Here is a 27,500-nt window from a genome sequence, read left to right on the forward strand (position 1 = left end):
TGTGGTAGTGAAAGGTTAACTCCTGTCTGTGGTAGTGAAAGGGTTAACCTTCTGTAGTGTGGTAGTGAAAGGTTAACCTTATGTAGTGTGGTAGTGAAAGGGTTAACCTTCTGTAGTGTGGTAGTGAAAGTTAACCTCCTGTAGTGTGGTAGTGAAAGGGCTACCTTCTGTAGTGTGGTAGTGAAAGGTTACCTTCTGTAGTGTGGTAGTGAAAGGGTTAACCTTCTGTATTGTGATAGTGAAAGGTTAACCTTCTGTAGTGTGGTAGTGAAAGGTTAACCTTCTGTAGTGTGGTAGTGAAAGGTTAACCTTCTGTAGTGTGGTAGTGAAAGGGTTAACCTTCTGTAGTGTTGTAGTGAAAGGTTAGCCCTTCTGTAGTGTGGTAGTGAAAGGTTAACCTTCTGTAGTGTGGTAGTGAAAGTTTAACCTTCTGTAGTGTGGTAGTGAAAGGTTAAGCTTCTGTAGTGTGGTAGTGAAAGGTTAACCTTCTGTAGTGTGGTAGTGAAAGGTTAACCGTCTGTAGTGTGATAGTGAAAGGTTAACCGTCTGTAGTGTGGTAGTGAAGGGTTAACCTTCTGTAGTGTGGTAGTGAAAGGTTAAGCTTCTGTAGTGTGGTAGTGAAAGGTTAACCGTCTGTAGTGTGGTAGTGAAAGGGTTAACCTTCTGTAGTGTGGTAGTGAAAGGTTAAGCTTCTGTAGTGTGGTAGTGAAAGGTTAACCCTTCTGTAGTGTGTGTAGTGAAAGGTTAACCGTCTGTAGTGTGGTAGTGAAAGGTTAACCGTCTGTAGTGTGGTAGTGAAAGGTTAACCTTCTGTAGTGTGGTAGTGAAAGGTTAACCTTCTGTAGTGTGTAGTGAAAGGTTAACCTTCTGTAGTGTGGTAGTGAAAGGTTAACCCTTCTGTAGTGTGGTAGTGAAAGGTTAACCGTCTGTAGTGTGGTAGTGAAAGGTTAACCTTCTGTAGTGTGGTAGTGAAAGGTTAACCTTCTGTAGTGTGGTAGTGAAAGGTTAAGCTTCTGTAGTGTGGTAGTGAAAGGTTAACCCTTCTGTAGTGTGGTAGTTAAAGGTTAACCTTCTGTAGTGTGGTAGTGAAAGGTTAACCTTCTGTAGTGTGGTAGTGAAGGTTAACCTTCTGTAGTGTGGTAGTTAAAGGGTTAACCTTCTGTAGTGTGGTAGTGAAAGGGTTACCCTTCTGTAGTGTGGTAGTGAAAGGTTAACCTTCTGTAGTGTGGTAGTGAAAGGGTAACCTCTGTAGTGTGGTAGTGAAAGGGTTAACCTTCTGTAGTGTGGTAGTGAAAGGGTTAACCTTCTGTAGTGTGGTAGTGAAAGTTTAACCCTTCTGTAGTGTGGTAGTGAAAGGTTAAGCTTCTGTAGTGTGGTAGTGAAAGGTTAACCTTCTGTAGTGTGGTAGTGAAAGGTTAACCGTCTGTAGTGTGGTAGTGAAAGGGTTAACCTTCTGTAGTGTGGTAGTGAAAGGGTAAGCTTCTGTAGTGTGGTAGTGAAAGGTTAACCGTCTGTAGTGTGGTAGTGAAAGGTTAACCTCCTGTAGTGTGGTAGTTAAAGGGTTAACCTTCTGTAGTGTGGTAGTGAAAGTTAACCTTCTGTAGTGTTGTAGTGAAAGGTTAACCGTCTATAGTGTGGTAGTGAAAGGGTTAACCTTCTGTAGTGTGTAGTGACAGGTTAACCTTCTGTTGTGTGGTAGTGAAAGGGCTAACCTTCTGTAGTGTGTAGTGAAAGGTTAACCTTCTGTAGTGTGGTAGTGAAAGGGTTAACCTTCTGTAGTGTGATAGTGAAAGGTTAACCTTCTGTAGTGTGGTAGTGAAAGGTTAACCTTCTGTAGTTGGTAGTGAAAGGTAACCTTCTGTAGTGTGGTAGTGAAAGGGTTAACTTCTGTAGTGTGTAGTGAAAGGTTAGCCCTTCTGTAGTGTGGTAGTGAAAGGTTAACCTTCTGTAGTGTGGTAGTGAAAGTTTAACCCTTCTGTAGTGTGGTAGTGAAAGGTTAAGCTTCTGTAGTGTGGTAGTGAAAGGTTAACCCTTCTGTAGTGTGGTAGTGAAAGGTTAACCGTCTGTAGTGTGATAGTGAAAGGTTAACCGTCTGTAGTGTGGTAGTGAAAGGGTTAACCTTCTGTAGTGTGGTAGTGAAAGGTTAAGCTTCTGTAGTGTGGTAGTGAAAGGTTAACCGTCTGTAGTGTGGTAGTGAAAGGGTTAACCTTCTGTAGTGTGGTAGTGAAAGGTTAAGCTTCTGTAGTGTGGTAGTGAAAGGTTAACCCTTCTGTAGTGTGGTAGTGAAAGGTTAACCGTCTGTAGTGTGGTAGTGAAAGGTTAACCGTCTGTAGTGTGGTAGTGAAAGGGTTAACCTTCTGTAGTGTGGTAGTGAAAGGTTAACCTTCTGTAGTGTGGTAGTGAAAGGTTAACCTTCTGTAGTGTGGTAGTGAAAGGTTAACCCTTCTGTAGTGTGGTAGTGAAAGGTTAACCGTCTGTAGTGTGGTAGTGAAAGGTTAACCTTCTGTAGTGTGGTAGTGAAAGGTTAACCTTCTGTAGTGTGGTAGTGAAAGGTTAAGCTTCTGTAGTGTGGTAGTGAAAGGTTAACCCTTCTGTAGTGTGGTAGTTAAAGGGTTAACCTTCTGTAGTGTGGTAGTGAAAGGTTAACCTTCTGTAGTGTGGTAGTGAAAGGTTAACCCTTCTGTAGTGTGGTAGTTAAAGGGTTAACCTTCTGTAGTGTGGTAGTGAAAGGGTTAACCTTCTGTAGTGTGGTAGTGAAAGGTTAACCTTCTGTAGTGTGGTAGTGAAAGGGTTAACCTTCTGTAGTGTGGTAGTGAAAGGGTTAACCTTCTGTAGTGTGGTAGTGAAAGTTTAACCCTTCTGTAGTGTGGTAGTGAAAGGTTAAGCTTCTGTAGTGTGGTAGTGAAAGGTTAACCCTTCTGTAGTGTGGTAGTGAAAGGTTAACCGTCTGTAGTGTGGTAGTGAAAGGGTTAACCTTCTGTAGTGTGGTAGTGAAAGGTTAAGCTTCTGTAGTGTGGTAGTGAAAGGTTAACCGTCTGTAGTGTGGTAGTGAAAGGTTAAGCTTCTGTAGTGTGGTAGTGAAAGGTTAACCGTCTGTAGTGTGGTAGTGAAAGGTTAACCTCCTGTAGTGTGGTAGTTAAAGGGTTAACCTTCTGTAGTGTGGTAGTGAAAGGTTAACCTTCTGTAGTGTTGTAGTGAAAGGTTAACCGTCTATAGTGTGGTAGTGAAAGGGTTAACCTTCTGTAGTGTGGTAGTGACAGGTTAACCTTCTGTTGTGTGGTAGTGAAAGGGCTAACCTTCTGTAGTGTGGTAGTGAAAGGTTAACCTTCTGTAGTGTGGTAGTGAAAGGGTTAACCTTCTGTAGTGTGATAGTGAAAGGTTAACCTTCTGTAGTGTGGTAGTGAAAGGTTAACCTTCTGTAGTGTGGTAGTGAAAGGTTAACCTTCTGTAGTGTGGTAGTGAAAGGGTTAACCTTCTGTAGTGTGGTAGTGAAAGGTTAGCCCTTCTGTAGTGTGGTAGTGAAAGGTTAACCTTCTGTAGTGTGGTAGTGAAAGTTTAACCCTTCTGTAGTGTGGTAGTGAAAGGTTAAGCTTCTGTAGTGTGGTAGTGAAAGGTTAACCCTTCTGTAGTGTGGTAGTGAAAGGTTAACCGTCTGTAGTGTGATAGTGAAAGGTTAACCGTCTGTAGTGTGGTAGTGAAAGGGTTAACCTTCTGTAGTGTGGTAGTGAAAGGTTAAGCTTCTGTAGTGTGGTAGTGAAAGGTTAACCGTCTGTAGTGTGGTAGTGAAAGGGTTAACCTTCTGTAGTGTGGTAGTGAAAGGTTAAGCTTCTGTAGTGTGGTAGTGAAAGGTTAACCCTTCTGTAGTGTGGTAGTGAAAGGTTAACCGTCTGTAGTGTGGTAGTGAAAGGTTAACCGTCTGTAGTGTGGTAGTGAAAGGGTTAACCTTCTGTAGTGTGGTAGTGAAAGGTTAACCTTCTGTAGTGTGGTAGTGAAAGGTTAACCTTCTGTAGTGTGGTAGTGAAAGGTTAACCCTTCTGTAGTGTGGTAGTGAAAGGTTAACCGTCTGTAGTGTGGTAGTGAAAGGTTAACCTTCTGTAGTGTGGTAGTGAAAGGTTAACCTTCTGTAGTGTGGTAGTGAAAGGTTAAGCTTCTGTAGTGTGGTAGTGAAAGGTTAACCCTTCTGTAGTGTGGTAGTTAAAGGGTTAACCTTCTGTAGTGTGGTAGTGAAAGGTTAACCTTCTGTAGTGTGGTAGTGAAAGGTTAACCCTTCTGTAGTGTGGTAGTTAAAGGGTTAACCTTCTGTAGTGTGGTAGTGAAAGGGTTAACCTTCTGTAGTGTGGTAGTGAAAGGTTAACCTTCTGTAGTGTGGTAGTGAAAGGGTTAACCTTCTGTAGTGTGGTAGTGAAAGGGTTAACCTTCTGTAGTGTGGTAGTGAAAGGGTTAACCTTCTGTAGTGTGGTAGTGAAAGTTTAACCCTTCTGTAGTGTGGTAGTGAAAGGTTAAGCTTCTGTAGTGTGGTAGTGAAAGGTTAACCCTTCTGTAGTGTGGTAGTGAAAGGTTAACCGTCTGTAGTGTGGTAGTGAAAGGGTTAACCTTCTGTAGTGTGGTAGTGAAAGGTTAAGCTTCTGTAGTGTGGTAGTGAAAGGTTAACCGTCTGTAGTGTGGTAGTGAAAGGTTAACCTCCTGTAGTGTGGTAGTTAAAGGGTTAACCTTCTGTAGTGTGGTAGTGAAAGGTTAACCTTCTGTAGTGTTGTAGTGAAAGGTTAACCGTCTATAGTGTGGTAGTGAAAGGGTTAACCTTCTGTAGTGTGGTAGTGACAGGTTAACCTTCTGTTGTGTGGTAGTGAAAGGGCTAACCTTCTGTAGTGTGGTAGTGAAAGGTTAACCTTCTGTAGTGTGGTAGTGAAAGGGTTAACCTTCTGTAGTGTGATAGTGAAAGGTTAACCTTCTGTAGTGTGGTAGTGAAAGGTTAACCTTCTGTAGTGTGGTAGTGAAAGGTTAACCTTCTGTAGTGTGGTAGTGAAAGGGTTAACCTTCTGTAGTGTGGTAGTGAAAGGTTAGCCCTTCTGTAGTGTGGTAGTGAAAGGTTAACCTTCTGTAGTGTGGTAGTGAAAGTTTAACCCTTCTGTAGTGTGGTAGTGAAAGGTTAAGCTTCTGTAGTGTGGTAGTGAAAGGTTAACCCTTCTGTAGTGTGGTAGTGAAAGGTTAACCGTCTGTAGTGTGATAGTGAAAGGTTAACCGTCTGTAGTGTGGTAGTGAAAGGGTTAACCTTCTGTAGTGTGGTAGTGAAAGGTTAAGCTTCTGTAGTGTGGTAGTGAAAGGTTAACCGTCTGTAGTGTGGTAGTGAAAGGGTTAACCTTCTGTAGTGTGGTAGTGAAAGGTTAAGCTTCTGTAGTGTGGTAGTGAAAGGTTAACCCTTCTGTAGTGTGGTAGTGAAAGGTTAACCGTCTGTAGTGTGGTAGTGAAAGGTTAACCGTCTGTAGTGTGGTAGTGAAAGGGTTAACCTTCTGTAGTGTGGTAGTGAAAGGTTAACCTTCTGTAGTGTGGTAGTGAAAGGTTAACCTTCTGTAGTGTGGTAGTGAAAGGTTAACCCTTCTGTAGTGTGGTAGTGAAAGGTTAACCGTCTGTAGTGTGGTAGTGAAAGGTTAACCTTCTGTAGTGTGGTAGTGAAAGGTTAACCTTCTGTAGTGTGGTAGTGAAAGGTTAAGCTTCTGTAGTGTGGTAGTGAAAGGTTAACCCTTCTGTAGTGTGGTAGTTAAAGGGTTAACCTTCTGTAGTGTGGTAGTGAAAGGTTAACCTTCTGTAGTGTGGTAGTGAAAGGTTAACCCTTCTGTAGTGTGGTAGTTAAAGGGTTAACCTTCTGTAGTGTGGTAGTGAAAGGGTTAACCTTCTGTAGTGTGGTAGTGAAAGGTTAACCTTCTGTAGTGTGGTAGTGAAAGGGTTAACCTTCTGTAGTGTGGTAGTGAAAGGGTTAACCTTCTGTAGTGTGGTAGTGAAAGTTTAACCCTTCTGTAGTGTGGTAGTGAAAGGTTAAGCTTCTGTAGTGTGGTAGTGAAAGGTTAACCCTTCTGTAGTGTGGTAGTGAAAGGTTAACCGTCTGTAGTGTGGTAGTGAAAGGGTTAACCTTCTGTAGTGTGGTAGTGAAAGGTTAAGCTTCTGTAGTGTGGTAGTGAAAGGTTAACCGTCTGTAGTGTGGTAGTGAAAGGTTAACCTCCTGTAGTGTGGTAGTTAAAGGGTTAACCTTCTGTAGTGTGGTAGTGAAAGGTTAACCTTCTGTAGTGTTGTAGTGAAAGGTTAACCGTCTATAGTGTGGTAGTGAAAGGGTTAACCTTCTGTAGTGTGGTAGTGACAGGTTAACCTTCTGTTGTGCGGCAGTGAAAGGGTTAACATTCTGTAGTGTGGTAGTGAAAGGGTTAATCTTCTGCAGTGTGGTAGTGAAAGGGTTAATCTACTGTAGTGTGGTAGTGAAAGGTTAACCTTCTGTAGTGTGGTAGTGAAAGGTTAACCTTCTGTAGTGTGGTAGTGAAAGGTTAACCATCTGTAGTGTGGTAGTGAAAGGTTAACCTTGTGTAGTGTGGTAGTGAAAGGTTAACCTTGTGTAGTGTGGTAGTGAAAGGTTAACCGTCTGTAGTGTGGTAGTGAAAGGGTTAACCTTGTGTAGTGTGGTAGTGAAAGGTTAACCGTCTGTAGTGTGGTAGTGAAAGGTTAACCTTGTGTAGTGTGGTAGTGAAAGGTTAACCGTCTGTATTGTGGTAGTGAAAGGTTTTGGTCGTTATTTCTTTTATTAGATATTTCTATTCATTACAGGCACACAGACTCTGGGTTAACATGGGGAATCATCCTGAGAATGCCAAAGTGCAATACCGGCCGCATCCTCCCAGGTGGCAGTATCGAGCACCCTTTGAAACCTTATATCTTGGCCTGTGCAACGTTCAAGGCGCAGTTTTCTGGGTCGGGTGAGTTGAGCGGTTCTCCCGATTGCATTGAAGCGCGTCAAATACCCCCGATCCATATGTTGTGGTGGATTATGTCGTGGACCAGATGGAGATCAGATGGACCAGATGGCGATCAAACAATTGGAATATTATTTTTGGAATACTCCTAAATCAGAGGTAAGGGATATCTGACATCAACTCTAGCTTGATCTTGCAATGTTTTTAAACCGATCCAGCTGATCAGCGTTTTTTAGTGTTCAATACGAATGCCGTTACTGGCAATCAAATAATCATAAACGCCCCCCCCCCCCCCCTTTCATTCATGATGAAACATAATACCTATTATATACATTTGATTTGGGAATAGTAGTGTGTCCAGGCAAGAAACGCCAAAGCTTATAGTAGAATTCACGTATAAGGCTATACCCCAGACCACTCTGAAATTATACTTATATTCACCACAGGATAACGCTCAAACGTATCCATGGGAAAATGATCTCTTTTTTGCATCTTGGCCGGAAGAAAGTCAGTGTCAAATGACCATAGTATTGTCCCCATAGCTATAATATAGAATATAGATATAGCTCTACAAACAAGGTGACGGACTCCTATCTTTAAAAGCGTGGCATAACTACACCGGGACCCCGTCTAATCCCTGGTGCTGAATGAGTTAAGGACCAGCCAGTCACTAGAACGGGTTCCAAAATTACATTCCAATAATGATGTAGTATAAGTATACTGTGTGGAAATGGTTAGCACTGCTGTCTCACAGCAAGGAGCTCCTGGGTTTCAATCCCAGCGGGGTGCCTTTCCCCAGACAAGCATGCTGGGTGACTGCCGCCAGTGACCTTGACCACGGTACTGGTCATTTAGAACTCCAGTTGATCCGCTGGGTGCTCCTAAATAGCACCCTGCCTACTGCTCCTAAATAGCACCCTGCCTACTGCTCCTAAATAGCACACTCAGTTACAGTGGGTGACAATATTGTCACAAGGAAAGATGAAATTACCTACCTGGGTTCCATCCTAGAGGCTAATCTCTCCTGTGACAAAATGGCATCCAAGGTAATAAAAAAAGTCAACCAACGAACTCGATTCTTGTACCGGATCTCCTCTCTGGTAAACAAGAATACCCTGAAGACTCTGGCAGGAGCACTCATTCAAGGGTACTACGACTATGCTTGCACCTCATGGTACCAAAGCACCTCAAAGGCGCTAAAAACAAAATGACAAACATCTCAAAACAAACTGGTCAGACTACTGCTTGACCTGACTCCTAGAACCCACCTCACCCCTGCCCACTTTGACAACCTAGGATGGCTTAGAGTAGACGACAGATTACAGCAACTTGCAATGGGCCTGGTCTACAAGATACACTACACGACCAAGGTACCCATGTACATGTCAAAATACTTCCCAAAGGTCAGTGAATACCACAATCACAACACCAGAGGGAGCTCCACAAATCATGTTCAACCCAGATTCGGCTCAAACAAGGGACTAAACACGTTTCGCAATTATGCCACATCAATGTGGAACGCCCTACCCACAGCTGTAAAGGAATGTGAATCACTACCCACTTTCAAAACCACTCTCAAGGAACACCTACGGGAGACTGCAATTCGAAACTGGCCCCTGTAAATGTCCTAACCCAACCCCCTCCAATGTACAGTAATTTACCTAGTATGGTTGTCAATATTCCAATGTACAGTTTTGCTTGTTTGTACAGTGTCGTCGTCCCCCCCCCCCCCAACCCCCTCCAATGTAAATTACCTAGTATGGTTGTCAATATTCCAATGTACAGTTTTGCTTGTTTGTACAGTGTTCCCCCCCCCCCCCTCCAATGTAAATTACCTAGTATGGTTGTCAATATCCCAATGTACAGTTTTGCTTGTACAGTTGTACAGTGTTACCCCCCCAACCCCTCCTACCCAACCCCCCCCCCACACAACCCCACCCAACCTCCTCCAATGTACAGTTTTTACGTCAAATGTATATACTCCCTTTTCTGGACTCTCTTTGTATCACAAACAGTACTGTATTTGCAAATCTGGTATGTCATACATGTATAGATGTAGCAGTACTGTATGTCATGTATGTCATATATGTCCTGATGAATTGAAAATGGGGGACCCTGATGTAAACAAGACGAAAGTCTTTCTCTGGTCTGCATCCCCTTAACAATTGTGTGTATTGAGCTGTACTGTACCCATTCTGCAATCTGTTAATAAAGTTTTCAATCAATCAATCAATCAAGCCTACTGCTCCTAAATAGCACCCTGCCTACTGCTCCTAAATAGCACCCTGCCTACTGCTCCTAAATAGCACCCTGCCTACTGCTCCTAAATAGCACCCTGCCTACTGCTCCTAAATAGCACCCTGCCTACTGCTCCTAAATAGCACCCTGCCTACTGCTCCTAAATAGCACCCTGCCTACTGCTCCTAAATAGCACCCTGCCTACTGCTCCTAAATAGTTAGGGTGGGTTAAACGCAGAGGATACATTCCTGGTATTATGTAAGTTTAGTATATTTAGTATATTTTATATTAGAATGTAACATAGGAAATGTATATGCCAGACCATATTTTATTCCTATAGGCTTATTGTTATTCTTATTCGTGACTTTTTGTTTTTTGTCTACCGAAATGTTTACCGTTTACTGAGAGCGATTTTTATAGTGCCAAATTTCCCTCTGGATGAATGAAGTATTTCTATTCTAAAATGTACTTGGCAAATAAGGAGTTTCTTTCCTAGAAGACCATCACTCCAGCGGACAGCTCCCACAGCTGTGAATGTGTGGAACTGTACTAGTGGCAAAGGGTAGCTTCTCTGCAGGTGTTTTGTATGTCATGTCACTAATGAAATGATCACATGATCCGAACCGAGGTTATTCGAGGATAGAAATGAAAATGTCACTACGACCTTGGAGTTGGTCAAAACATGCCTTTTTCTCTCTCCTCTCGTCTCTCTCTCATTTTAATTAACACTCGTACTTTCCATATAATGCATGTAATATAAGGTGTATAATATAGGTGTATTATATATAGTAATTTATATAGTAATTTATATTATATTATTTACTATTATTATATTAATAATAATAATATTATAATAATACTATTGTATTATTATATATATTCTATATACTATTATATATATATATATATATATATATATATATATATATATATATATATATATATTATATATATATATATAGTGCTGTCAAACGATTAAAATATTTAACTCGATTAATCGCATGATTGTCCATAGTTAACTCGCGATTAATCGCAAATTAATCGCATTTTTATTTTTAATTTCTTTTTTACCTTAAACAGATCTTTTTCAAGTTCCAAGTTTTAATACTCTTATCAACATGCGAGTCAACAAATGCTTGCTTTGTGCAGCCATTTAACACAAAAGGATGACCCTCATGCATTGCAAATTTGCATCAAATTCAAAACAAAGTGATGCACAAAATAACTTAAAAGAAAATAATAATTTAAAACAATGAATAAAGTGTGCATGAAATAATAGGGGAAAGAAAACGTTAGGAACTTGTTACATTCACACACACAAGGGCTGATTAATCACACACCCCCCTCTCTCCCTCACACACACACTCTCCCAGATCTTTTTCTCTTTTGCCCCTTCCTCATCTCTCTCACCCCCCTCTCTCTCTCTATATCTCTCACACACACACACACACACACACACACACACACACACACACACACACACACACACACACACACACACACACACACACACACACACACACACACACACACACACACACACACACACACACACACACACACACACACACACACACACACACACACAGGAGGAAACAAACTTTTTGGCTTACCAGCCAACTGGCGGGTATCTGATTTTTTTTACCAGCCAAACAGATTTTTTACCAGACAAAAAAAATCGCTAATTGTGATAATTACTTCTTTGTACGTCTTCGTCTAAATTGATTTTCAATCATAGTAAATTAATCACACTGTCTCTACTCTTCAAAATATTACATCATTAAATCACATATTAACATGAAAGAGGGAACTATTCTGGACTGGGTTGGGCTGAACTGGGCAGTGAAAGATGCTGGGTTGGGCTGGTCTAGGTTATACTGAATGATGAATTGAAAATGAATTGAAAATGGGGGACCCTGATGTAAACAAGACGAAAGTCTTTCTCTGGTCTGCATCCCCTTAACAATTGCATGTATTGAGCCGTACTGTACTGTACCCATTCTGCAATCTGTTAAATAAAGTTTTCATTCATTCATTCATCACAGCTCAACTATTAGGAATGTGTGTCTGACTCTTAAGTGCAGGAAATATTCATCAGAAAGGGGGGACATGATGGAGGGAATGGAAAGAGCAGGTTTGACAGGAGCAGGGTTGAAGGGCATATTGGAGTGTGGAGGAAGTGGACAAGGCATTAAGCAAACAGGACTGAAATGGGGGACCCTGATGTAAACAAGACTAAAGTCCTTCTCTGGTCTGCATCCCCTTAACAATTGTGTGTATTGAGCTGTACTGTATTGTACCCATTCTGCAATCTGTTAATAAAGTTTTCAATCAATCAATACTGGGTTGGGCTGGTTTAGGTTGGGCAGTGAAAGAACCAAGCATTTCACTGTAATGTAATAGCTAAATAAAACAACTTGAACTTGACTTGTTACATTTGCACTCTGGTTGTATGCCAAATGTATTCTGGTTGTACTGTACTTGTGCTGTAAGATGACAATACATTGGAACCGAATCGACAACGCTAGGGGTTCAGCAGGTGTATTCTGAATGCCAAATATGACAACATCACCGTTGTGAAGGGCATATGGGCGAGTGGTGATATGGGGGGAAACTCGGTAATAATAAAATGTCACTCGGCTGCATTTAAGCAAAGCCGCTCAGTATAGTCCACTATGTTGAATGCGCGTTATGGTAGCTTGTTACATGCTAGGTAGCTAGCCGGCTAATGCTGGTTGACTTGTCATTCTCATCCGACTCGAAGGAGACGCGTCGCGTGCTGTTGTTCGCCCCCATGTCAGACCGCACTGATATCCGAAAGCGACGACTCTACATGCAATTATTTTCATCCACTGATGTGTTTTTGTAAGTTTGTCTACGTTGTCAAGCCGGCTGCCGGTGGCAGGAGTTTGTAGGTCTGCGCGCAGTGGTCTGTCCACTTCCCCTAGATGGGCGGCATCTTCTAGAAAACGAGTGTTCATTGGAGGAGCTTAGAGCGCATCTGTACAACGATGATGTTCATTGGTTATGGTCTGATTATTATGTGGCGCAAATGGGAGGAATCAAGGGGGGAGTCAGAGTTCGGTTTGTGCCAGTGAGCGAATCAGCAGATTGCAGAATGATTTTTTTGTTTTTGTAATTACTAGTACTCGCCAGACTGGCGAGTGCTCTTCATGAATTACTCGCCAAACGTAAAAAATACTCGCAATTGGCGAGTAAAGTGGCCTAATTTCCTCCCCTGCACACACACACACACACACACACACACACACACACACACACACACACTTCAGAAACAAACATAGTATCAATGAGAGCATCAATAATACACCTGAGTGAAGTCTAGTAAAAAAAAAAAAAAAAAAATTTTTTTTTTTAGTTAATCTTGAGTTAAAAAAATTAGTGGCATTAATAGAATCGGGAGTTAACGCGATATTAACGCGATATATTTGACAGCCTTAATATATATATTATAATTATTTATATAGTAATATCAAGTTTCAAGTTTCTTTATTAGTTGTCATCCAGAAGCACAGAATACTTTTATACAAAATGCTTCTTTCTGTTACGCTCCAGAGACTGTGCTAGACAAAAATAGATAAGTATAAAATAAGTATAGCAAGTATAAAATAGAAGTCAAGTACGTGGACAAAAGTGTTCAGTATATACATATATACAATGTACAATGCAGAGTAGAAGTAACTGAGTTACAATACAATATACTATACAGTGCAAAGCAGAAATGGGATGAAGTAGAATTTAGGTACAATTTACAGTAAGGTGTAATGAGGTATGGGTTGTAGTGCAAATTCTTTACCAATAAATATAAAGTGTGTTTAGGTGTTCTAAAGTGGGTAAAGTGGGTGCTGCAGTGTGTTGTTTGTTTAAAGTGAGTGTGTGCGTGTGGATGGGTGTGCTGCGAGTGCATTTGATGGTTGTTACATACAGTAGTGTTATTGTCATTTAGCATTCTGATGGCCTGAGGATAATATAGTAATTCTAGTAATTTTATTACATAGCCGTGCAAATTTGTGCGGGTTACGATACCGCACGAATTTGTGCGGCTATGTAATAAAATTACTTCTGAAAAGACAACCGAATCATAAGAATGTAAAGCAGTACTAAAATACACGTACGGTCTACACTGTGTGTTGTTTGATGTACATAAATAATAGTACTAAATATTAGTGATGCACGATATATCGGCCGCCGATATAATATCGGCCGATATGGCCGTTTTTTTACACATCGGTATCGGTCCGATATCAAGATAGGGCCGATATAATTTTTTTCCCCCCTTTTTTTTTACATGTTTTGGCCTTAAATAGTTTCAAAATATCAGTCATTTCTGAAAATAAGTTACAAAAGTAAAAGAATTATGCGTTTTGGAAAATAGCTCTTTATTTGATTATCATAAAAAAGTGTTTTCTATACAGAGATATCGACATCGGTAAATATCGGTATCGGCCAGAACAGCAATATTAATATCGGTTATCGGTATTGGCCACAATTTTCACATCGGTGCATCACTACTAAATATATATGCACAGTAATACGTATATTCTACCGTCTATTGTTTGATGTACAACACAGTATTAATTCAGAAAGGAACACTCTCGTCATAATAATAACCAATACATTTAAAGTGACACATGGTTATACAGTTGCATCCGGCGGCACGGGCCTCCGCTCTTCAGTTGCTCTCGGTACAAAAACCCACACGAGCAGCATTGCAACGGATTTGGCTGAGAGAGCAAATAGTCATCTCCCCCACAGGGACGTCGTGAGCTCGGCGACCACATCCTCAGATGGTGCTGCGATGCTGACACTCGCTATATTAAGCTTTAGCACGGCGTGTAAGAGAGCATATCTAGATGATCAGATAGATGGATGCAGATGGAGGCCGGGGGGGGGGGGGGGTGGTGGTGGGAGTTTTAACGAGCAGCGTTTGCAAACGGAGAGCAGCCGTGCACTGGACCGCGGAAGGCAGAGCTCCTTAAATGGGCCGTCCTTGTTGACAAGAGGTTTAGTGCCGTCGATTATGACCGGTGCGCGGTCTGATCAGATGACTTGACGCGTAAGACTTCCATGTCCTGCATGAACGCTAAGCTGCATAATGTATCGAGAGTGATGCATATATTCTAATGTCTATTATTTTATGTACATATTACTAAATGTATATGGAGTGTGATGTATATAATCTAATTGATATTATTTGATGTACATAGTACTAAATGTATATGGAGAGTGATACATATAGTCTAATGTCTAGTGTTAGTGGTATTGTCCCTGTGTGCTGTATGCGGGTATGTTCTGAGTATTAGTATGAGTGCATCTATCGTACTGTGGAACGCTGTGCGTTGTTGATCGTATGTCTACTCTATTATCACCGAGACAAATGACACTACATTCCTTATTATTTTGGTGAATGAAATGTTTGCTATTCTGGAGTGAGGAAAGGTTCTGTACAGCACAGTACCTCATTCTCGTAGACCACAATCTCAGTCTTCTCCAGGTGGAGGTAGCGGTCCTTATAGCCGGCCAGGAACCTGCCTGAGGCCTTCTTCACCCAGCCCGCTTTAGCCAGGAAGACCGGCTGTTTGCTCTGGACCGCTGGCTCCTCTTTGCTCTGGACCGCTGGGTTCTCTGTGCTCTGGACCGCTGGGTTCTCTGTGCTCTGGACGACCGCTGTGTCCTCTTTGACGTCCTGGGATGGAGACATGGGTCGGAAATATCAACATCACACACACAGCAGAAACACTCTGGGGATGTACTCAGTACTAGACAAGGTACGTCGTTTATATATAGATGTACTCAGTACTAGACAAGGTACGTTTATATATAGATGTACTCAGTACTAGACAAGGTACGTCGTTTATATATAGATGTACTCAGTACTAGACAAGGTACGTTTATATATAGATGTACTCAGTACTAGACAAGGTACGTTTATATATAGATGTACTCAGTACTAGACAAGGTACGTTTATATATAGATGTACTCAGTACTAGACAAGGTACGTTTATATATAGATCATGAACTCAGTACTAGACAAGGTACGTTTATATATAGATGTACTCAGTACTAGACAAGGTACGTTTATATATAGATGTACTCAGTACTAGACAAGGTACGTCGTTTATATATAGATGTACTCAGTACTAGACAAGGTACGTTTATATATAGATGTACTCAGTACTAGACAAGGTACGTTTATATATAGATGTACTCAGTACTAGACAAGGTACGTCGTTTATATATAGATGTACTCAGTACTAGACAAGGTACGTCGTTTATATATAGATGTACTCAGTACTAGACAAGGTACGTTTATATATAGATGTACTCAGTACTAGACAAGGTACGTTTATATAGATGTACACACAACTGATACAGTATAACACACTGGAGATGTACACGGTACTAATGCAGTATATCACACTGGAGATGTACACGGTACTAATGCAGTATATCACACTGGAGATGTACACAGTACTAATGCAGTATAACACACTGGAGATGTACACGGTACTAATGCAGTATATCACACTGGAGATGTACACAGTAAATTCATTCATTCACCTTAAATGCATGTCAATGGAGAAGCATTCAAACCAAGCTCCCTTCTACTTGCAAAAGGTATTTACTTTGTTCACTCAGTAAAAGAAATATATGATTACACATGTGACAGACAGACACATGTGATTTCATCATGTGATACCATGAAGATTACACTTAAGAATTTAAAGACAACGCAGTGACACAGTCACTCCAAATGCTCAGCAAAGTCACCGTCAACTACATTCACCACTGTACTGAAGTCTATATTATGTATACCGTAACATTAGATGACTCATTATTTACTGTGGTTAGGGCTACAACGATGAGTCGACGTGGTCGATTTGCATATTCACGACCGGCGCATCGTATCGGTGGATGACAGGCTGTGAAAAAGTGTTGAGATCATCGAGATCCAAGGGATGACTGACTGTGTGCAGGGGGGGAGGAGCCTCGACCAGGGGGGGAGGAGCCTCAACCACTTAAACCCTGACGTTGACAGTTAATAATTCCTTTAATGTTCAAGGTGTAAACGCTGCATAACACCAGGATGCCTGTATTCTTAACCCAAACGGTGCATGCTTCCGCGTTCCCGTTTTGCGCTCTGATTGGCCACTGATGTTTCTGGTCGCACCAATCGTGTGACGGCAAGTTCTTTTTTCCCCGGTTAAGCTTAGGCACTCTTTCGAAGTTGGTTAAGGTTAGAGTTCTGTTTCGTTAAGGGGCTCTGCTTGGCATCACCTACTGCACTCCCTCGCGTACGTGCACGCGTACTGAATAACATTCCACAAATATACCTTTAATACCAGTATTAGTCTGACCACACCCCTCATCAGCTTACCTTCATAAGCAGGTGTGTGGTCACCTGCTCTCCTCCTTCTCGCTTTCACCACAAGGAAGTGCCTTCGGTAGTACCCCACTTGACGTGTTTGTTAGTTGAAAAGAGTTGTGACTGGTTTACATTGTGCTTAATCTTTTCTTCTCTCACTTTGTTGTATAAGAAAAGGTTTGGGTCATAATGTATTCCGCGGAGAGTAGACCCGCTAGACCTACTCTTCACCACCGGTTCTCCATTCCTGCCTCCGTCGTGCGCTTCGGTGCTGGGCTGTTGCCACTCTCGTGGTTGCCGACCCAGCCCGGGAGACTGCCGGTGGATAGTTTTCCTCACCGACGAGCCGAGGGTTCGGTGCCGTCGCTCCGGCGATGGCCTGATCTCGACTCTGGTTCCTCTGGTTCTGGGGAATCGCCCGTTGATGAACGGGGGATTGTTTTGGAGCCGGAGGATTTGCGACGAAAACTTTTTGCGTCTGCTCGCTCGCGTCGCAAGATGGTGGCGTGCAGACGCGAACGGCCTGGGTTTGGGGAATTGCTGGAGACCAGCGAGGATGCGTCCGACTCTGGATTTCTGATGGAAACTGAGGACTTCATGGAGGAGGCGGACGGATTCTTGTATGATGGTCCCGTGGAGGAGAGTATCCCTCCTCCGGAGACCCCGGAGGGGGGAGAAATGGCTCCATGGGGCGCCTTGTTCGAGGATGTCGAGGAACCACCTTGGCCTCATCAGCAGGATGCCCTACTGTCGGCCGCATCGGATTGTGGCTCCTTGACCAGTCGCAGCCTGCTGTATGCGAGGGATGCGGGGTCGGTGGAGGAAGGTTCGCAGGGGGAACTGCGGGCCTTGTTTCCCGAGCTCATGGCGGTAGCCGCCACCGCAAACGGTGTGCCGCTGCCGCTGCCATTGCCTGCACCTGTCCCTGATGACCTCATAGGCCATCCCTGGCAGCGTCCCCCAGTGAGAGGGGTGGACGTTGTCTACCCATTTTTCCCATCGATGGGGGCCTATGTTCGTCGGGGTCAGGCGGTGTCCAACATCATGGGACTAACTCCCGCCTACGTACCAGTTACGCGGGTGTCGGGGTTAGTCAAAGGTATGGGGGAGGGCGTGCCTCGGCTTGACAATCCGATGGCCGCGCTCCTCTGTCCGGATATGGTGTGGGAACCCCTATGCAAGCCGGTCCTCCAGGGGAAGTCGGCTAGGCGATTGGCTTATTGGGGTGACCAGTCATTCATCGCTGGTACACAATCGCTGGCTGCGGCGTCTAACATCGCCCACCTGGCTAGATTTGTATCGGGGATAATGACGGGCGGCACGGATCTGAACGAGGTAAAATGCGATCAGATCACCCAGGCTGCGGGAGCTGTCCTGCACCTTTCCCAGGTGCTGGCCATAGCCATGGGGAAAGTGCGCGCCCTGGCCACCCTGGGCCAGCGTCACCTTTGGCTGGAGCAGGCCCGTGTGCCAGAGAAGAAGAGAGCCCCTCTTCTGACGGCCGCCCTCTCCGACGCTGGCCTGTTCGGGAAGGCCCTGCAATTGATGACCTCAACATGCAGAGAAATGGCAGAGGAGAGATCCGTCCTTCAACCCCATTTTCCGCCTCCCGTCCTTGCCGGTGGGGGCAGAAGGCTTCCGCGACGTCGAGCTGTCTCCGTCGCCGCTACCACTGCCTCCGCCGCCGCTGCTGGCCCTGCCAAGAGGGCCAGGGACGAAACGGCGCTTCGGCCACCGCCGGCCCATCCCAGACCGGAGGAGACGGTAGGGAACGTCGTGTCCAGCAGACTGTAACCTACCGTCCCTCCGGGGCTCCCCGGGGTGGCAAGACTCGAGCGGCGCGAGGTGGCAGACGCCGTTAGGAGTGACTTTTTCCCCTCTGTGTCCCCTCCCCTACACCCTTCCCGGCCCCTCTGTGATATTGTGCCTTACACTTTATTAGTTTTAATAAAAAAAGTTCCCCGACATAAGGGGGACTGTGTTTGGCCGAACAAACTGTGTGTTTCTTCATACAAATCATATGGTGGGGTTGTGTATATATGAATCTACCCTGTTTACGTTGGGGGGTGAGTTGTGTTGTGTTACGAGGTTAAGCAAGGTCTGCAACTTACATTCGGTAATAGGTTCTATTTAGCTTGATGCTCCACATGCAATTAGAACTGGTGTTATTCCATTGCTTTAACTAAGTATATGTGTTTTCACAATGCTGTGTTAGTTGCAGTAATGCTCGTACGCACACTTTTCACGGCCTAGCCGTTACTCTCGTTCGGCGTTCTTTCCTATGTATGACATAGGCAACGGGTATGGGATTCACGCACAGGCGACTTGTGTTTTGTTGTAAACCCTTTTACACTTTTTGTGGGTAGCAGGCATTGTATTAGCTTATGCTATGCATTGCTTTCTACCGGAGGTTTTTCAAGATGGCTACGGTTATGTTTCTGTGTGTAGGGATAAAGGGTGTGTTTTCGGGAGGGGGTGTCGAATAAACCCCTCCTTTTTCCCACTTGATTGGTTTAGAGGATTTTTGATCTTTTCTGCCAGTCAGGGCCAAGCCAGTGCTTGACAGGGGGGGGGGGGGGGGGGGGGGGGGGGGGGGGGGGGGAGGGGTATTCTACCGACTCCTGTTATGACAGGATCCGGTGGGTTTTTTCCCCGCCCGTTGTAGCGTTGTTGCTATGGCGACGCCTTCCATGAGCTGGTGTCTTAAAGATGTCGAGGTTGGGCGCAGGGCTTATAGGCCTGCTGCGCCCGGTTTATGTGTCAAACTTGAGTCTATTGGTCACGTGTCTCACAGTTTACATATCTTTTTTCTTGACCGTAGTCTCATGTGGGAAGGTGTTTCTGGGAGAGTCTGGTCTTACACTCTGATTAAAAGGAGTGACTGGATTAAAATCATGTGAAAAACAGGGTTTTTACTCCCAGCTGTGCAGTTGGGTCATACGGGTGATGCCTTTTCTTTATTTTTATAAAGAGTTGAATGTGTCTTGATGGATTGGAAATGAGGGTCCCTGATGGAAACAAGACTAACGTCTTTCTCAGGTCTGCCTCCCCTTATCTTTTTGTGTGTATTCCTGTACTGCAGTCTGTTGGGTAAATTTTTTCATTCATTCATTCATGGAGTTGATTGCATCTCGCCCCTCTTGTCGTTTCCCTGGGCGTCTTGGGGATTCAATATGGTGGTCTAAACGGCCTATTGTTGATGTGGGTATGTCCAAACGCACACATAGTGCTGGCTCAGGATGTGCTTTTGGGCCATTTGCTGACTGGCGCGCCTTGTTTGCTTGGGTGAAACAGCGTTTTTATGGAGCAATTGGGATGGGGGTTTTTCCTCTTCCGACATCCTGTGTGTTGTCGATGGGTTCCCGTTCATGTCAGGGGATGATGACGGAATGGGTCTGGACATATGGGGAAGGGTCTCACGCCCTAGGGGTGGGCCACCGGACGCAGTTCATACCGACACGTCTGGGTGGCGCCTTCTTTTTTGTGTTGGGATCAAACGCGCATATCTGCCCCTTCTCCTGGGGTTGGCAGGTCGGCGTGATTAGGGCACGGGACTGGTTCTGGTCGCGCTGGTCCAGATCAGTTGCACCCGTTGTCCGCTGGGGATGCAGATCTGCTGTTCTGGTACCCTGAGGGACTTGGAGTTTTTTCAGGGGGAAAAATGCTAGGTCGATCCGGGTGTCACAGGGTTGAGCGTTATGGGACCCTTGTTGGGTGCGTTGTATTCTGCACTGTCGTAATGGCTTACGGCCGTGCCGACCTGTACGCGTCCGATCTCGTCGGATCTCGGCCGCTGTACGGGTTGGTCTTGGTTGGTACTTGGTTGGGTGACCTCCTGGGAATACCGAGTGCGGGGTGCTGGGGCTGGTCTTCCATTTTTACGCTCTTCTCTTGCGTTTTGGCGCTGAGGAGCCTGTTGGGTGGTTTTAACCTCCTCGGGGACCCTGTGCTCCCCGTATCACCGGGCCCGGTCCGGGGTGATGCTCGTTGACCCGTAGGCCCGGGATAGCCCTGTTGGGAACCGGAACGCGGGCTGCGGCGGTGCCACAGGTGTGTTTCGGGGTTTCTTTCCTGAGGGGTTATGGGACCAACCATTGCATGGGGTGATGCCTGGGTGGTTGGTTCTCTGGTGTGTTGCTGCAGTGTCAACTCCCGGTTCTCCGGTTGAGGGTGCCCCTGCACGTTCATGACCTCTGCCGATCGTATGGGCTTTTTCTGTGGGCAGCTGTCAGGGGCCGAGTGGTCTACGGATCCCACTTCTGACGTGCTGTTTGAAAGCTTGGTTATGCGACAACGCCAGCTTCCGCCCCTTCCGCCGGGGCGGCTGTTTCAGCTGTCCTTTCTGGCGCCTGCCTCGTCCGCAGTTTCCAGGCTTGGGTTGACAGCCTGTTGCCTGGTCTTTTTCCCCGGTGCACTGCCTGCTTCCGTTGGTTAACTCTTGTGTGTTATGACCATGCTGTCTGTCTGTTGCAGGGCTTGTGTTCCAGGCGGTGTGCTGTTGGGGAGGACAGGGCCCGCTCGGCTGAGGGGCCTTTTGTCCGAATACGCTGGCGATGTGGGGGGCGGGGTCACTAGGTGCCCCCCTGGTGGGGTCTTGATGCTGGCATCATGGACTTCTCCGGGCCCCCATTCCAGGGAGTCCAGTCCTTTTGGTGGGTCTGGGTCTTCCTTCGCGCTCCGCTGCTACGGCCTTGCCACGGGGTTGGGTTTGCCCTTGACCCTGTGATTCTGGGGGCAGTGACGAGGTTGTTCCTACGTTCGTTCCCGGGTGGCATGCGGGTTGTGCGTGGGTGTAGTCGTGGGGTCAAGCCACGGTCTGCTCACCCTGTGCGTTGGGTTGCTTGAGTGCCTCTTCGCACGGTCGGGTCCGTCGCCCTCCCGTGAGGCCCCTAATAGGGGGGATGCCCTCCATTAGGGGGGGTCGGGGGGGCTCGGCCCTCCCTGTTCTGATGGTTGTGGGGGGCTGTCAGCGGGGTGTATTTGTCAGCCAGCGGCTCCGCTTGGCCTCCCTTGTGCAGTAGGTGATGCCAAGCAGAGCCCCTTAACGAAACAGAACGTTAGGTTATGGCTATAACCAAGTTCTGTTAGTTAGGGGCGACGCTTGGCATCAGACGGCCGCTGCAGCCCTTGACCTCACCTTGTGGTGAAAGCTTGGGAAGGAGGAGAGCAGGTGACCACACACCTGCTTATGAAGGTAAGCTGATGAGGGGTGTGGTCAGACTAATACTGGTATTAAAGGTATATTTGTGGAATGTTATTCAGTACGCGTGCACGTACGCGAGGGAGTGCAGTAGGTGATGCCAAGCGTCGCCCCTAACTAACAGAACTTGGTTATAGCCATAACCTAACGTTTTTGTCTTAGAGCAGGGCGATAGAACGGTTAGGGTTAGGGTTAGGGTTTGCTGCTGGTCGAGGCGGAAATGGGCGCGTCACGCGATTGGGCGCACATGTCACATGACCAGAAACGTCAGTGACCAATCAGATTCGCGAAACGCATGAACCGTTTGGGTTTAGAACAGACGCCGCCAGGATGCCACATCCATAACACAAGACTTCAGTATAAACATTTTCTTACACATTTTCTTATATTAAGCCACGCCTCCTTATTAATATGACGGACAGCATTTCATTTTCCCCCACGTTTGACTGCTGTCACAAAAGCCTGTTCATTTCACGTCACATCCATAATGAAGATTGCTTGTCATGTTGCCATATGATGACAATGTATTTAATCACTAGGAGGTCCCAGGAATATGTATGTGAATGATTTAATTTATGGTAAATGGTGCATTTATATAGAGCTTTTATCCAAAGCGCTTTACAATTTGTTCCTCACATTTGACCCATTCCCTCACACACCGACGGCGGAGGCGACCCACGCGAGGTGCCAACCTGCTCATCAGGAGCAGTTAGGGGTTAAGTGTCTTGCTCAAGGACACTTCGACGTGTTGCCCGGGAGGAGTGGGAATCAAATCACAAACCTCCGGATTACCAGACGACTGATCTACCTCCCGATAAGGCTGTCCCCGAAGCCTGTTTTTGGGATTCGAACTTCGTCAGGGTTTTTCAAACGGACGTTCGAACCTTCGTTTTTAATAAAATAAAATAAAATGTAAATTTGTCTTTTTTTATATATATTTTTTTTATCCTCAAACTAAATCCTCAATTTGAATAAAGTGATTAATCTGATTAAATTAGTCTTTTTTTCTTTTATTAAATCAACTTTCCAGCCCCAGACCCAGCCCAGGGAGAAGCCCCAGCCCAACTAAATCAATTAAATCGACTTTCTAATGAATATAACTCATCAGTTTCTTTTAATACTATATTGGTGTAGCCTAATCTTTATCTGCAACTGTGAAGAAAACCCCCATTGGTTTAAATAGAATGAACAAAAAAATTTAAAAAAATTTCTTTATAAAAAATTATAATGTTGATTTAGAATTTGAATGCCAACGTAATGAACGAAGGTTTGAACGTTCGAACGTTTGGGCTCAGCCATAGTGGACACTCACCCTTCCAGGTAGGCAAGGCATCTTGTTTGAGAAATGCAGGTTTCAATCTATGTTGTTTAACAGTTGATATCTTCAGTCCTGTTTCAAAATGAGCAATGATATCTTCTGAGAGAATTGTTGAATAAGATACACAAATGTTCTAGAATGTTTGATTATGACATCAATCTGTGACATCACAAATGTTCTAGAATGTTTGATTATGACATCATACTGTGACATCACAACGGAACATGTTTGAGGCCCATTTGAATAATATAAATAATATGTTTGGTAAGGCTGTTTCCCCGAAGCCTGTTTTTGGGATTTGAACTTCGTCAGGGTTTTTCGAACGGACGTTCGAACCTTCGTTTTTAATTAAAAAAAGACAAGATTAATCTGATTAAATTCGTATTTTTTCTTTTATTAAATCAACTTTCCAGCCCCAGACCCAGCCCAGGGAGAAGCCCCAGCCCAACTAAATCAATTAAATCAACTTTCTAATGAATATAACTCATCAGTTTATTTTAATACTATAATATTAGTGTAGCCTAATCTTTATCTGCAACTGTGAAGAAAAACCCCATTGGTTTAAACAGAATGAAACAAATATATAGTTTTTTTTTTATTATAAAAAATTCAAATGTTAATTTAGAATTCGAATGCCAATGTAACGAACGAAGGTTCGAACGTTTGGGCTCAGCCCTACCTCCCGAGCCACTGCCCTTAACCAGTGCACAAGTTCCTGCGTCACATCCATAACACTGGGGAAACACAATTTTATAGATTTGCCAATGAAATGAACTATTTGATTAGTCAACCAAATCCCTTCCTGTTCTAGTAAGATTCATTGTAGACCACATACAGTATATTAAGCTTCTTATTTTCAGGTTGTTGACTGAGCACTGATTGCATGCTCTCCTGATGCTCTTGTTGGTTGCTTGCTATGATAGTCTTACTAGAATTTGAGCTTCTGTTGCTCTGGTTAAGAGTGTCTGATATAGGCGGTCAGGTGGCGTACCGGAGATTGCGCTCTTCACCAACGCAGGAGATGCTGGGTTCAAGCCCAGCTCTCGCCGTTGCTACCAGCTTGGCTGGCCATTCATACTAATACATTTGGCAGTATTAGGGGGTAGGGAAGCTGGTGGGTGGGAATCTGGCGTTGTGGACAGCGATGCCTACAGGTCAGGTCTCGGCGCTTGCTAAGCGGGGCAGGACTTGGTGGAGATAGCGTGCCCTCCCACGCGTTACACTTCACCAATGAGAGTCCTCGCTGCCAAGTGAAAAGACGTCACTGGCAGTCGCTGCACGTATCGGAGGAAGCGTGCGGTCGGCTTCGGGACGCCCTTGTACCGACTCGTAGGAGAACATGCATACAGCAGCCAGGTAGGGGAGGGGGGGAATTGGCACGGCGACTAAATTGGGACAGGGAGAAAAAACTGAAAATTGGAGAAAGAGAAATAAAAATAAATAAAAAAGAGTGTCTGATATATGACTAATAGACCAAGTAAGGTTTCGTCGATATTCCAATGTACAGTTTCCCCCACCCCGCCTACCCAACCCCCCCACCCAACCACCTCCAATGTACAGTTCCCCCCCCACCCCACCTACCCAACCTCCTCCAATGTACAGTTTCCACATCAAATGTATATACTCTCTTTTTTAGACTATTTTTGTATCACAAACAGTACTGTATTTGTAAATCTGGTATGTCATAAATGTATAGATGTAGCAGTACTGTCTATCTGTATGTCATGTACCGGTATGTCATTATGTTATTATGAATTGAAAATGGGGGACTCTGTGATGTAAACAAGACGAAAGTCTTTCTCTGGTCTGCATCCCCTTAACAATTGTGTGTATTGAGCCGTACTGTATTGTACCCATTCTGCAATCTGTTAATAAAATTTTCAATCAATCAATCAATCAATCAATCAATCAATCAATCAATCAATCAATGGAGTCTAAATGGAAACCCTGATATGTAAAATATATACAGTAAACATGAATAGAAACCCTGATATATAAAAGTTCTACAGTAAACATGAATAGAAACCCTGCTCTATAAAAGTTCTACAGTAAATGTGAAAAAGATGTCAGTGTCTCATGCTCTTTCTGTCTGAGGGTTAAGAAGTGGTTTCTTGAGGCGTGAGGCCTTTACAGTACATCATTACTGTCGGAACACATTTCAATATTCAAATTGTATTGGAGTTATAAGAGAGAGAATAATTTGACTACCAAACGACCATGGTTAAAAAGCATTGTTGATATGAGCTGAACTGAAAACACATCACTGGTTCCTTCTCTCCTTTTTTTTTTATTTTATTTTTTTTTAACTTTTTCGTGATTTTAGAAATAGGCCTACAGTACCTGCCATGCAAACCAATAAATGGGTGTTTCAAAGCACAGCTGTATTGGTACCACCCATAATGGCAAATACAACAGACAATGAACTTGTTCATTGATTGTGTAAACTACTAACAAGTCAGTCGCAGTCAACCAGCACCTGCTAACAGGTCCAGGTCTGACCCTTTAGCTCAGCTGGTTAGTGTAAACGACAGTCAACCAGCACCTGCTAACAGGTCTGACCCTTTAGCTCAGCTGGTTAGTGTAAACTACAGTCAACCAGCACCTGCTAACAGCTCTGACCCAGCTGGTTAGTGTAAACTACAGTCAACCAGCACCTGCTAACGGGTCTGACCCTTTAGCTCAGCTGGTTAGTGTAAACTACAGTCAACCAGCACCTGCTAACGGGTCTGACCCTTTAGCTCAGCTGGTTAGTGTAAACTACAGTCAACCAGCACCTGCTAACGGGTCTGACCCTTTAGCTCAGCTGGTTAGTGTAAACTACAGTCAACCAGCACCTGCTAACGGGTCTGACCTTTTAGCTCAGCTGGTTAGTGTAAACTACAGTCAACCAGCACCTGCTAACGGGTCTGACCCTTTAGCTCAGCTGGTTAGTGTAAACTACAGTCAACCAGCACCTGCTAACGGGTCTGACCCTTTAGCTCAGCTGGTTAGTGTAAACTACAGTCAACCAGCACCTGCTAACGGGTCTGACCCTTTAGCTCAGCTGGTTAGTGTAAACTACAGTCAACCAGCACCTGCTAACGGGTCTGACCCTTTAGCTCAGCTGGTTAGTGTAAACTACAGTCAACCAACACCAGCTAATGGGTCTGACCCTTTAGCTCAGCTGGTTAGTGTAAACTACAGTCAACCAGCACCTGCTAACGGGTCTGACCCTTTAGCTCAGCTGGTTAGTGTAAACTACAGTCAACCAACACCAGCTAACGGGTCTGACCCTTTAGCTCAGCTGGTTAGTGTAAACTACAGTCAACCAACACCTGCTAACGGGTCTGACCCTTTAGCTCAGCTGGTTAGTGTAAACTACAGTCAACCAGCACCTGCTAACGGGTCTGACCCTTTAGCTCAGCTGGTTAGTGTAAACTACAGTCAACCAGCACCTGCTAACGGGTCTGACCCTTTAGCTCAGCTGGTTAGTGTAAACTACAGTCAACCAGCACCTGCTAACAGGTCTGACCCTTTAGCTCAGCTGGTTAGTGTAAAAACTACAGTCAACCAGCACCTGCTAACAGGTCTGACGCTTTAGCTCAGCTGGTTAGTGTGAAAAGTACAGTCAACCAGCACCTGCTAACAGGTCTGACGCTTTAGCTCAGCTGGTTAGTGTAAAGTACAGTCAACCAGCACCTGCTAACGGGTCTGACCCTTTAGCTCAGCTGGTTAGTGTAAAGTACAGTCAACCAGCACCTGCTAACGGGTCTGACCCTTTAGCTTAGCTGGTTAGTGTAAAGTACAGTCAACCAGCACCTGCTAACGGGTCTGACCCTTTAGCTCAGCTGGTTAGTGTAAAGTACAGTCAACCAGCACCTGCTAACGGGTCTGACCCTTTAGCTCAGCTGGTTAGTGTAAAGTACAGTCAACCAGCACCTGCTAACGGGTCTGACCCTTTAGCTCAGCTGGTTAGTGTAAACTACAGTCAACCAGCACCTGCTAACGGGTCTGACCCTTTAGCTCAGCTGGTTAGTGTAAACTACAGTCAACCAGCACCTGCTAACGGGTCTGACCCTTTAGCTCAGCTGGTTAGTGTAAACTACAGTCAACCAGCACCTGCTAACAGGTCTGACCCTTTAGCTCAGCTGGTTAGTGTAAACTACAGTCAACCAGCACCTGCTAACGGGTCTGACCCTTTAGCTCAGCTGGTTAGTGTAAACTACAGTCAACCAGCACCTGCTAACGGGTTTGACCCTTTAGCTCAGCTGGTTAGTGTAAACTACAGTCAACCAGCACCTGCTAACGGGTCTGACCCTTTAGCTCAGCTGGTTAGTGTAAACTACAGTCAATCAGCACCTGCTAACGGGTCTGACCCTTTAGCTCAGCTGGTTAGTGTAAACTACAGTCAACCAGGACCTGC

At 44.7% G+C, this 27,500-nt stretch overlaps 1 protein-coding gene across 1 annotated transcript in view; it reads right to left on the reverse strand.

The window, feature by feature from the left end:
• plekho2 (pleckstrin homology domain containing, family O member 2) overlaps window positions 1–27,500 on the reverse strand; it is a 108,488-nt gene that overhangs the window by 53,078 nt on the left and 27,910 nt on the right. Inside the window, exon 2 of the mRNA XM_084308169.1 lies at window positions 14,672–14,899. Within this exon, the coding sequence (XP_084164295.1) occupies window positions 14,672–14,899 (228 nt within the window). The remainder of the gene's footprint in view (window positions 1–14,671; window positions 14,900–27,500) is intronic.

This window comes from Notolepis coatsorum (genome assembly GCF_963971535.1).
Source record: "Notolepis coatsorum genome assembly, chromosome: 2".
NCBI lineage: Eukaryota > Metazoa > Chordata > Actinopteri > Aulopiformes > Paralepididae > Notolepis > Notolepis coatsorum.